The sequence below is a fragment of the Juglans regia genome, chromosome 15 (genome assembly GCF_001411555.2).
Source record: "Juglans regia cultivar Chandler chromosome 15, Walnut 2.0, whole genome shotgun sequence".
Taxonomy (NCBI): domain Eukaryota; kingdom Viridiplantae; phylum Streptophyta; class Magnoliopsida; order Fagales; family Juglandaceae; genus Juglans; species Juglans regia.
The window spans coordinates 17,392,604-17,405,116 of NC_049915.1; the positions used below are offsets into that span (position 1 = coordinate 17,392,604).

The window sequence follows — 12,513 nt, forward strand, 5'->3', positions numbered from 1 at the left end:
TTGTAGTCACCGAAAACATAAATTAATCTCTTATTGCTATAACCCAAGCAACACAATTCAGCAAGTCATTTACCAGAAACCAGTACCATCATCAGACACATCTTTCATGAACGACATGATAGAAAAAGGCACAGTATTCAGAAGACAAGAGAAGAAATACTAGCTTCCTTATTTCATCAATTTGGTTCTCACATCTTGCTTGCATGCTGTGCAATCTTCTTTTCAAGTGCATTTTTGTCAGCCCCAACAACCTGGTCCACCTCCTTTCCATCTTTTATGAAGAAAAAGGTCGGAACGCTGCTAATATTCCAGCGTGAAGCCACGTCCCTGGCCTCATCTATGTCAACTTTCAAGAAAACAACTTTAGGGTACTTCCCAGCTAAGCTTGTGTAAAGGGGTGAAATGAAACGGCAGGGACCACACCATGTTGCAGTGAAGTACAGGATTGCTAGACGAGATGTCTTTGAAGCAGCATCAGTATTTTTTTCCAGTTCACTTACAGAGTGAATACCAATAACTTCCCCTGTTGTAAATCAATAGCATGATAAGATAATCTACAGAAAATTGTCTGAAACACACAATTAGATGTTACTCTTTTTGTATATCAATGGCCGAAAGGAAAAAAGTGTCCAAACAAATTATCACATAACTTCATGGCTCAGACGGTTGATGTACTGGCAGTGGTAACAAAGGGGATCAGACACCTCTCCAAACAATATAGTCAAAAACTTTAGCTCCATGCACATATATCGAGTTTAGATTATGAAATTTATCCCTATACATTTGCTCAATAGGACCGAGTCCTCCAAACATTTTTTTTCCCAGTGTTTTGAGTTGCTCCAGTTTCTCCAACTCAATTGAATGGATAAACTCATGCACTGTATGTCACTGTAAACATAAGTTTATTGATAAAGCTCAAGTATTTTGATTTGCTCCAGTTTCTCCAACTCAATTGACACGGATAAGCTAATGCACTGTATGTCCCTGTACACAAGCTTATCGATAAAGCTCTCAAGGGATGTTTAGTTGCATGTTGCCTTGGAAATTTCGAGAAAACTTTTACAGAGCTTTTTATGGGATTTTGTGAAAGTGGAGGGACCTATTAAAAATATGTTCGAATTGAGAAATTTTTTTAGAGATATTTTTATTGGAGTTTGAATAGGTGATGGAGTCTGCTGTTTGGGAATAAAATTTTCACTTTTTAAAATGTTATTTACTTAAAAAATTGTAAATGTTATTTTATTTTTGTTCATTCCTGAAATCGAGGTAAGATGTTTTGATGAAAATTATTTTTGAGGTTGTTTTGGTGTAAGAAAATTTTCAAAAACTTGTTGTCAAACATCACCTTAGTTAAACTTTGCAGACCTGTGCGGGTGGGTGGGTGAGAGGAGTCTGTGCTTGTAACCAAAGCCAATAGTAAAATTAGTATGAGATTCTAGTTTTAAGAAAATGGTTGTCATTGTCAGGGCCTTCATATGACAATTGAATGCATAAAAGCTGAGGGAAAGCAGACAAGTATTCAATCCTGCTTAAACTTGAAGACTTGTTTAAATGGAAAAGACAATGAATAGCTTACCGTCCTTTAAAGCAGACAACGCATCTTGATCCTGCACAAATTGAAGAGAGCAAAAAGATCCAGAATCAAGGTTATCAATCTCTGGCATAAGACGCATTCAGCAAGTAAGCTTATAAACAGGGGAGTGATCGTTCAATTCCTAGGGACTCCTAACCTTGATAGGACAACCCCAAACCCTAACCATCTCTTTAAACCCCTTGAAACACAAAAAAGTTAAAAAAAAAATAAAAAATTGTGATACTACGCCTCTGATTCATGGCCTGGCGAAGGCTTCATTCATAATCATGTCATCTAATCAATACCAACATTGCCAGTGCACTTAATCATAGAGTTAGCCAGGTCCACCATCAACCTGATTAATAAGATGAACTAACAACCCACATCAACTCCACCAAAGAAGAAATCATCAATATAATATTTTTAGATGTGGTAAAGTTTTATTTCAAAATAAAATTGATATTCATTCTTCCCATGCCAACCATATGTTGCTTACAGAAACTCTTTAGAGTATCTCATTAATATCTTTTAACACACGCAAAAGGAAATCTAAATGGAAAAAAAAAATTGATAGTAAACCAACTACCTGTGCTTGAGCTTGCTGCCGTTTCCTCTCACGTTCAGCCTTTTTAAGTTCCCTGTCTTTGCGCAAGCGTTCGTATTTTCTGCGATGCTCTTCAATTCGTCGGGCATTTGGTTCGACCTAAAAGATAAATAAATTATCAAGCAACAATTGTGTTGATGACCTCTCCTATAAAATGAAGGAATTTTTTACCTTTTTAAGAACCAAACCAATCTCCTCATCATAGTCCAACTTTGACGCTATATGCAGATCTTTTGCTGCCTCTTCCCACTGGCCCAACGTGGCCCTTGCCATTCCTCGTACTTTATATCCTTTTGCCGAGTCAGGGTTGATCTAGAAAAGACATGGCTCTTCAGAACATATAATCATTGGTCTTTACGGCATCTTACCGTGTTGTACATGGTAAATTACAAACTCAGATGCGTCATTAGTTCATTTCTAATAGGCAGTGCTAGAGCCACCGATAGTGGCTCCCAACACTGCCTACCAAGAAGGCTAAATGCCTCTCTTTTTTTTCATGCATTTTTTTATATTCTTAAACATTTTAAAAAAATTCACAACAGCATTAAAAAACACTCACTTAATCACTAAGTAAAAAAGAAAAAAGAAAAAAAGGGTATTGGTAGAAATGCTCAAGACCCAAAATGGGGACCCCAAGCATTTCTCTTTCTAATTTTAAGTGGAACATCTTGTGCAGTCTGCAAAGGCAGAGACGTATCGGAAGGGTCATTAACCAACCTCCAAAGCTGTATCAGCATCACGGATTGCAGCATTCGGTTTGCTCAATTTGACAAAGACACTAGCTGAAAACATGAATGTCAAGTTTCCAAGAGAATGAAACAATGATGAGACAAGGCTGGAAAAATAGGGCAAAGGAGGTAACCAGTGTAAATCCAATTTCATTTAAAAAAATACCTCTAGTTGAATATAATATTGCTGATGTTGGGTTCAGCACGATCGCTTCTGTTAGATGATCTATGGCTTCATCCAGCTTACCTGAAATATAAAATGTCATAAATAGACAGAAAAAGGTTCACAAAACAAAAGCAAAGAACATTGAATTCAAAAGTTCAATCATAAGAAACAATGCCATGCCTTCAGAAATAGCATCCATAGCTTTTGATTTTGCTACTTGTGCAGCTTCCCGGTTCTCTTCCGTAACTTCAACTGAAGGGTTTCCCATCTGCCATTAATAATGCACAAATCTACACGTTTAGAGAGAGAGAGTATACAACCGCAAGAAAAATTGGGAAAAATAAGAGGAAACATCCACACCAAGCTTTTATGCCACCCACCTTTTGTGGAGTATCATCATCAGGCTCCACAACATCAGTAACATCCAACTCAATATCAGACTCAACAATGTCATCATTATCCTCAGTTGAATTATATGTATTTTTGGCATCAAAATGTTCCTTAGTGTCTGGCATTTTATCACCACCCTTTTCCTGCACATGTTTTCATAATTAGACCATCAATATCACAAAGCAAGCAAAATGAACTACAAAAAGATTTGAAGTGCTAAATTATTTCCATTGATTGTCATGGGATATGGACTCGAATCAGAACATCCAATTGCTTGGATTAAAATCATCCAGAGACTATAGTCTAATTGGGTTTTCCACTTGTATTGATTGGAAAAGTATCACTTCCCTCACATGATTGATCAAAAGAATACTACTACAATTTACCTACTCCTTCTACTACAGTCCCCATTAACAGTACTCATAGAATGTTTATGTTCATACTATAAAGAAACAATCTGTGGAAAATCGGTGCTCACCGTTTTGGGTTGTACCGGAATCCGAGCTCCCAGGCTTCAAATGCCAAACCAAAAAGAAAAAACACAAAACCTCAGGTGAATCGAACAAAGAATTAACAGTGTAAATTAACACTGGCACATGGTATATGAAATACAATACCCTTGGAGATAGGACTTGAAGAAGCCGAGAGAAGGGTCGTGGAGAAGTGAAGGGTTCGATTTGCACTGGCTCACAAATTGCTTCAGCTCTTCCAACTTTTCCGCGTCCATTCTGTGCGTCGTTGGCTTCTGTCTCGCGATCTCTGCAAAGTTATGGAAAATTGCCGAGTCTTCTCGAATTAAATTTCTCGGTACGGGCGAGAAGTTTCAGTTGCGATGGACTTCGCGTCGATCACCGTCAAAGTTATGCCAACCTATGATACAGAGGTGAGTCGTGCGGTCAGTAATGGGGAGAGTACGATACAGAGGGTGGACCTGATGTACCGGATTATTTTTGCGAGTTACTTTTTACCTTTGAGACATTCGCGAGCACCATTGCTGAGAATCGAATTCCCATGGAAAGTGAAACCGAGAAGAAGCCATGAACAGAAATTTAGCGGATCCAAAACCTGATTTTGTTCGGACAAATTCACGGTCTGAGTCGGTTAATTTCAGTTTGATCGACGGGTACTATGACAAGATCACGAATTTTAATCAAATTTCTCAGGGTTAAGAATTTTTAAAAATCTTGTCCCCTCTATTTAATGAAAAATTATTTATACCATCTAATTTCTTCGGCAATCTATTTAAAAAAAAAAAAGTGAATAAATTTAATATTTGTATAAAATAATTCATACTTTATTGATGAATTTAACTTTTTTCTTTAAAAAAAAAAGAATGCGTAGAACTTAAAATTCTAAACTTTTTCTTAAATGTATCGAATAATTATATTCTAATTAACAAAGTTGATTATGCAAGATGAATGGACTTATTTCCAACATTTTAACTATTAAAGTCCTGTTTTGGAATATAACTGTTTTAAGGTATTTTCAAATATTCTCAAATTTAGATTTTTTTTTTCATTTTTTAAAATTAATAAAATATCTTAACTCAAACTATTTTACTACTTTTAATATTATTTACAAATATTTCAAAATATTTTTAATATCTAAACGAACCCTTAGATGAATGGTCAGACTAGGGCTGGGCTCCGACTCCGACGGAGTCGGAGTGTTCATTTCCGACCTCCGACAAGAGTCGGAGCCAAATTGGAGCTCCGACTCCGACTCCGAACTGGAGTCGGAGTCCGACTCCGATCGGAGGTCGGAGCTCCGACATCCTATCGGAGCTCCGACCTCCTATAGGAGCTCCGACATAAGATCGGAGGTCGGAGCTCCGACATAAGATCGGAGCTCGACGTGCGCTCGACGTGGCGCTCGAGCGGAACTCTTTTAGAGAGGTTCGCTCGACTTCCGCTCGACTTCCGTTCGAGCGAACCTCTCTGGAAGAGGTTCGCTCGACTTCCGCTCGACCTGTCGCTCGAGCAGAATTCTTCCAGAGAGGTTCGCTCGACTTCTGCTCGACATGTCGCTCGAGCCAATATTCAATACAACGTGTGCTCGACTTGCGCTCGACACCTCGCTCGAGCGCAAGTGTTCAGTAAAAAAAATTTTCGAAGTCGGAATCGGAGCTTCTTGGAGCTCCGACTCCGACTCCAACTCCGAATAGATATTCGGAGCTACTCCGAATTCCGACTCCGAATTCTGATGACTCCGAGAAAGTAAGTTCATTTTTTTTTTAATTTAATTCAATTCAACTCAGTTCAACATTTAAACTCATCCAAAACCTAATTTGTTCGGACAAATTCACAATCTGAGTCGATTAATTTCAGTTTGATCAACGGGCACTTCAATCTATGTCAAGATCAATAATTTTTAATCAAATTTCTCAGGGTTGAAAATTTTTAAAAATCTTGTCCTCTATATTTAATGAACAATTATTTATACCATCTAATTTCTTCGGCAATCTATTTAAAAAAAAAAAGTGTATAAATTTAATATTTATATAAAATAATTCATACTTTATTGATGAATTTCACTTTTTTTTTTTTTAAAAAAAAGGCGTAAAATTCACGTACCTTAAAATTCTAAACTTTGTCTTAAATGTATCGAATAATTATATTCTAATTAACAAAGATGATTATGCAAAGTGCATGCACTTATTTTCAACATTTTAACTATTAAGTCTTGTTTTAGAATATAACTGTTTTAAGATATTTTTAAATATTCTCAAATTTAGATTTTTTTTTCTAATTCTTTAAAATTAATGAAATATCTTAATTCAAACTATTTTACTGCTTTTAGTACTATTTACAAATATTTTAAGATATTTTTAATATAAAACGAAAGATAAATGGTCGGACCACCACATGGAAAGGATGACAACATTACGCATGTCAAAAACTAAAGAGAAAGTAAGTTCATCCCTTTTTTTTTTCAAAAAAAAAAAACTTATGTCCTAAATTATTCACATTGTCAATTTGCAATTTTTCAATTCAATATATTAACTTTTTTGCATATAATGATTTAACACTCAATATTATGTCAATCTTAGTGGTCAAATCTAAATTGATTGGTGCAAATTGCTAAAAAGCGATAGTTTGGGAAGAAAACTGTTAGTTTTGAAGATTTGAGGCATATATTAAAAAATTGGTGACAATGCAAAGTTGCAATATGTATTTTCTCCTAAAAATCATCGATTAAATTAATTTATTTTAAGATTTCTAAAGGTAATAATGAATTTCTCGCTCCTTTTTTCGGCAAATATTATTTTTCTTAGCTTAAAAAACAATTTCATCACCTAACTTCTGTTAAATAATTTTTTTTTAGAGCCACTTCTGCTAAATAAATTAATAAAGGCTTCGTGCATACACTAACATCATCACCTTACATTCACCTTACATTCAATATAAGCTACATTTCCACTTAACCATCACCTCCAATTACCAAAAATTTGTTTCAGAAAATTCATCGATCTCAAAATTTATATGCATACTCATTGTCACAATGGGCCACGACTAATCTCTCCTTCAGTTGCATACTCCTAAATATTCTACCTAGATTTATTTTGTATATTGACAAGGGAAAGGTTTCACCTTGATATTATGCATGCTTGATTAGAAAGAAAAAGAAAAGAGTGTCTATAGTTTCAATAATTTAAAAACAAGAAAACAAAAATAAAAATAGAATAATTGTTGAGAGGTGGATTGAATCATGTTGAAAAAGTGCATCTACAGATTGTTTGCTCGAGCGGTATCTCTGTCGCTCGAGCAAAACCTCACCCAGAGAGTTCACTCGACACCCACTCGACACTCAGCTCGAGTGGGATGGTAAATCCTAAAGTTCGCTCGAGCTCCGCTCGACACTTCACTCAAGTGAATGTTCGTAATTTAGGATCCGTGTCGTTTCAGTATAAATACGAATGTTTCAACATTCATTTATTACTTACTTATCTTTTTAGGCTACTGAAACTTGTATAGAGAGAGTGTGGTCCTCTTCTGATATTTCCAAGAGTGTATTGACACTTTGGGAAGAGGATTTTGTAATTAATCTCTTGTACTCTATCTTTGTTGATAATAAACTCATTGAGACAGACCCCACCAGTAGACGTAGGCTCACATTGAGCTGAACCACTTAAATCTTAGTGTATTGTGTGTGATTTTCGTTATTTCTTTTGTTTACTTTTGCTATTATTTATTTCAAACGTTTATCCCAACAAACTAGTATTAGAGAGTTAGACTTTGTGCGAAGTCTTGAGGGATGGCTATGGCAAAGTTTGAAGTAGAGAAATTCAACGGTCATAACAGTTTTAGTTTATGGCGCATCAAGATGAACGCCTTATTGCGACTACAAGGTTTGTCAAAGGTATTGGACGGGAAGGTATCTGATGATTCTCCTGCACCGACAAGAAAAGATGAAGAGAAGACACAATGCCATTTTGTTGTCATTATCAGATGGAGTTTTGAGGGAGGTTGTTGATGAGGAGACCGTTGTTGGTCTTTGGGCTAAACTTGAGAGTTTGTATATGAAGAAATCTCTCACCAACCGTTTGTATATGAAGCAACGGTTATACAGACTCAAAATGAAGGAAAGTACTCCTATCTCTGAACACTTAGATGAATTCAATAAGATTATTATGGATTTGAGGAATATTAACATTAAGCTTGAAGAAGATGATCAAGCCTTAATTGTTCTGTGTTAGTTGCCTATATCATTTTATAACTTCGTGAATTTAATGTTGTATAGTAGAAATAATATTTCCTTAGCAAATGTGAAATCTGTTTTGAATTTTAAAGAATTGAGAACTAAATTGAATTTGAAGGGGACGGAAAATCAAGCTAGTGGTTTTTTTGTTAAGGGTTCATCTAGCAGGGGTAGACCCAGTGAGAGAAGTTCAGAGAAGAACAATGATAAATCCAAATGCAATTCACAATCAAAATTTAATAAGAAAAATGTTAAATGTCATTACTGTAATAAATTTGGTCATTACAAAAATGAGTGTCCTAAACTGAAAAACAAAGAGGAATGCACTAGTTCCTCTAATGATGTTAGCATTGCTGATGAAAAGTCTAACAGTTTAGATATTGTCTTAGCAATTAGTGGCTCAAATAGTCGCTATGGTGACAAGACTGGGGTTGGTTCAGTTAGGATTAAGATATTTGATGAGATTGTATAACACCTCGCCTAAAAAGCTCCTTAGACATTGACCTTAGTAACCTTAATCCTAATTAATCAAGAGTTGATCTATACTAGAATAAGAATAATTTTGGATACTTGAGTTGGCAAAAAGGCCGTATACTTTGGGTTTAGAAGAATTTTTAGAAGATTCTAATGCAATATTGATTTTTGAGGAAAAATGAAATTTTTGGAGATTGATTGGTTTAACAATATTATTTTGGAGAATCTTTAGTGCTTTATTAATTTTGAGGATAAGAAGTCAAAAGGCCCATAAGGGAATGACACATGGCATATTGGATGGTTGCCACATTAATTGGCTAAGCAATTTAGGTTAAATATTTGATGGAATTGGAGAAGACCCAAAGAGTGGTTTACTAAGGGCCCAAGTTTTTTGGGTATAAAGGCTTAGGAGAGGCAATAAGATTTTAGGACTCTAATGCACTAAGGATGTGATGAGCTAAGGTTAAGATATTAAAAAGCCTTAGGCCCAACTTGAGAAATATAAAATTTTAAGTCTATCTCAGAGGACACTAGAAAATAGACTCAATGAAAATGACATATGATCATTGGGCCTAACTTAGTAAGAGTGAAGATATTAGGCTCAACTTATTAAGCATGAAGGATTAGAGAATCAAACCCATTAGTAATCCTATTAAGACCTTTAGAACCTTAAGGCATTTATGGGTCAATCCTTAAAAGCCTAAAACAAGCCTCTTAGGAGTGCAAGACTTGGTAAGATAGTCTTGGCCCAAATATAAGGAAGGCATAAGGTCTTTTGGGCCAAACATGGTATAGATTTGACTCATTACCCAATTATATCAAGGTAAGCCTCTCAAGCCATATCTTAATAGATCCTGAGGTCTCTTTTAATCCTTCAAACTCTGGAAACAAGGCTCTCATTCATTCAAGCCCAAAAGTCCATGAGCCTTTAACCCACACCCATGACCATTTTAAGCCCACAAGGCCCAAAGCCTTGTTTTGTTTTATTTCACTCTTCAAATTGAAAGCCCAATGCACCATACCATGAGTTTCCTTAAGCCCATGTCATACCCTAAGTATCTAAATTAAGTTTTAAAATTAGTTAAGATCCTTAATCAACTTACCCAAAATTAGTGATTTTTTAAACTATGTTTTGAAACTTAATTTTCTTTCATAATTTTTTTTAGCATCTTGATATGAAATTTTCTTACTATATTACTCAATTACATAACTCTTAAATCATATTAAAACGCTAGATAAACCTCGATACATGTCATTAAAGGAAATGGCATATCAAACCCCAAAACTACACCAATTGGCACACATGTGTGCCCTTTAAGTGTATGGACTGTTTTGCCCATAAGCCCAATCTTCTGATACCTTCTTCTCAAGGGCATTTTGGTCCTTAAACATCTCATAAGACTCCTTTGAACCTAGACCAATATTTACATTATGGTTCCAGGAAGCTAGTTGGTTGCAAACTGATTTGGTTGAGATTCAACAACTCATCTAATCTTGGCTGAGCCACCACCCCACACTACCTCCTTAACTACCCAATCATCAAAAGGCCCTCATGGTCATCATGAACTTTGGATTTATTCTTTTCAGCCAAAGAAAGCACAAAACCAAAATCTACCCAAGGAAACCGCCATTGAACCTGTTTGCTTGTGTATGATGGTTTTGTGTTTTTCTTTCTTTTCTTCTGCACCACGACTTGACCAGCCCTTATAGGAGTAATGTAGCAACTTAACCAAACCGAGTTAAGTGTGTTTATACTGTAGATTGATTTGATGCTCTTGCCAAATGCTAGAGATGCTGCCTAAATTGTCAAAGTGATGGCTCTTGACTTGATTCAACGGGCTTAGTCTAGAATAGAAAAAGACAACAACTTTCTGCTCTGGGATTTTGCAATAGCTTGGCAATCAGTCTTTTTTAAATCTCACTTCAACAGTATTTAGTTGAAATTGTGTTTAACTATTTGGTTTAAATTATCCGTATGAATTGGCCAACTTGACAATACTCTGTTTGGTTCCTCAACCGAGCTCAGTGCAGTTTACTTTTATACCTCCTTACTATCCAAACAACAACTTGAGCTCCATCCGAGCTAAGTTAAGTGAGAGTTTATACTGTAGATTGATTTAATGCTCCTATCGGATGTGAGAGATGCCGCCCAAATTGTCAAAGTGATAGCTCTTGATGTGATTCAACAGGCTCAATCTAGAATAGGAAAAATAACAACTTTCTACACTAGGATTTTGCAGCAACTTGATTATGATCTTGTCCAATGCCAGGCTTTGGTTTTGGCACCGACTGGAGATATATATATTACTATGCTTTAATTTGTAAAATTGTATAAAATTTCTTAGTAATGTACATTATTATGCTTGATCAATATATTACGCTATAATTTATGTGTATGTTATTTTTTGTTGTCTTGCTCTCAACTAGGCAAATTACGACTCTTGGACGTGCTACCTTCCAAATTTTAGGGACTCCTATAGTGTTTAATTCTTATTTATTAACAAACTCTTTAAAAATAATATGTTTTGTAGCCAATTAGTGCCAACATGCATGCATATTGACATATATATACATATATGTTTACATTTATTCAAAAATCACAATATATGTGATTTTTAAATTGTTACACTAATTGGCTATAAATTTGTTTTCGATGCAGATCGAGTTTGAGGCAATTTAAATTTATGCAGATATTAGAAAATCAAAATATTTAGTTGTAGATCAAAATGGCTCACGAAGTCAATTTTTGATATATGGGCAATGGGTATGTACCTGATAGACACGGCATATGACTTATGATATTTTCAATCTTTGCATTAAATTTATACATATTTTTCTAAATCTATATGTCATTTAAATCGCTCACATAAACCAATCAAGTACACATTTTCGATTCCAGCCATTAAAATTGTACATGTTTACTTAAAAAAAAATGACTGTAATTATTTTCCTCCTCCCTAAAATTATACATGTTTACTACCTCGGCACCACTACAATACACAGCATTCATCTTGATGGTTGGGAACTTTGGGCATTGATCATCCCTCAACTGCTACTCTAGTCACACGTTAATGGTAAGTCTCGTCTAATTTACTGTTTGTATTTTAAGTACTATATAATCTCACATTGACGATTCTCCTGTCCTAAATAATATTCGTACGTAACCTAGTGCAGGGAGCCGAGATTTGTAAAATCTGTTTCGGCCAGTAGTCAATTTAATTAATAATGTCATTACCATAGTTATGTTCCAGAATCCAAGTGACATTATCCTCATACAAGAATGTTTATATATGAACATCGCTATTTTGACATCATTACTGAGTTCCAGCATCAAAATCTAAACTCTTCATTCAGGCATTTCCTTCCCACCTACATACCCACACGGGTGTGAACATTCACAAGCAATAAGACTTTTCATGTACAAGTTTGTTTAAACAAAATAAAAAAAAACCACGTAACTGAAATACTAGTACATTCTGATATGCATGACAACACAGATAGTTTACTATACAATTCACTGGTCTATACAGTTCTTCAAATCTCATCACTGCTTATAATAACTGCATATTTGAATAACAATATTAACATAAAGTAGGGGATTCAAGTTCGTGACGGAAATATAATATTATTGTGAAACTTTTCTTTATTTCCAGCAAAAATAATCCAAGAAGTATATTAGTTTATATTATTTCTAGTCTTTTTCGAATGATTGTGTATGGTGTTACGTTTCATGTCAAGAACTCATCTCACCTTGATTGAGCCACCACCCCACGCCACCTCCTTAACTACCCAATCCTCAAGAGGTCCTTATGGTCATCATGAGTTTTGGCCTTATTATTTTCAACCAAAGAAAGCACAAAACCGAAATCTGCCCTAAGAA

General features: G+C 35.2%; 1 protein-coding gene across 1 annotated transcript; it reads right to left on the reverse strand.

Annotated features, from left to right (window-relative positions):
* On the reverse strand, positions 1–4,495 carry LOC108993217 (TPR repeat-containing thioredoxin TDX). Its single transcript, XM_018968051.2, has 11 exons — positions 4,430–4,495; positions 4,079–4,331; positions 3,940–3,973; positions 3,452–3,604; positions 3,252–3,339; positions 3,072–3,152; positions 2,895–2,959; positions 2,349–2,489; positions 2,160–2,276; positions 1,577–1,607; positions 1–523 (listed from the first exon to the last, which is right to left on the reverse strand). Exons 2-11 carry the CDS (start codon positions 4,186–4,188, stop codon positions 189–191), a joined length of 1,155 nt encoding a protein of 384 aa, XP_018823596.1. The 5' UTR covers positions 4,189–4,331; positions 4,430–4,495; the 3' UTR covers positions 1–188.
* Between the last annotated feature and the right edge of the window lie 8,018 nt (positions 4,496–12,513).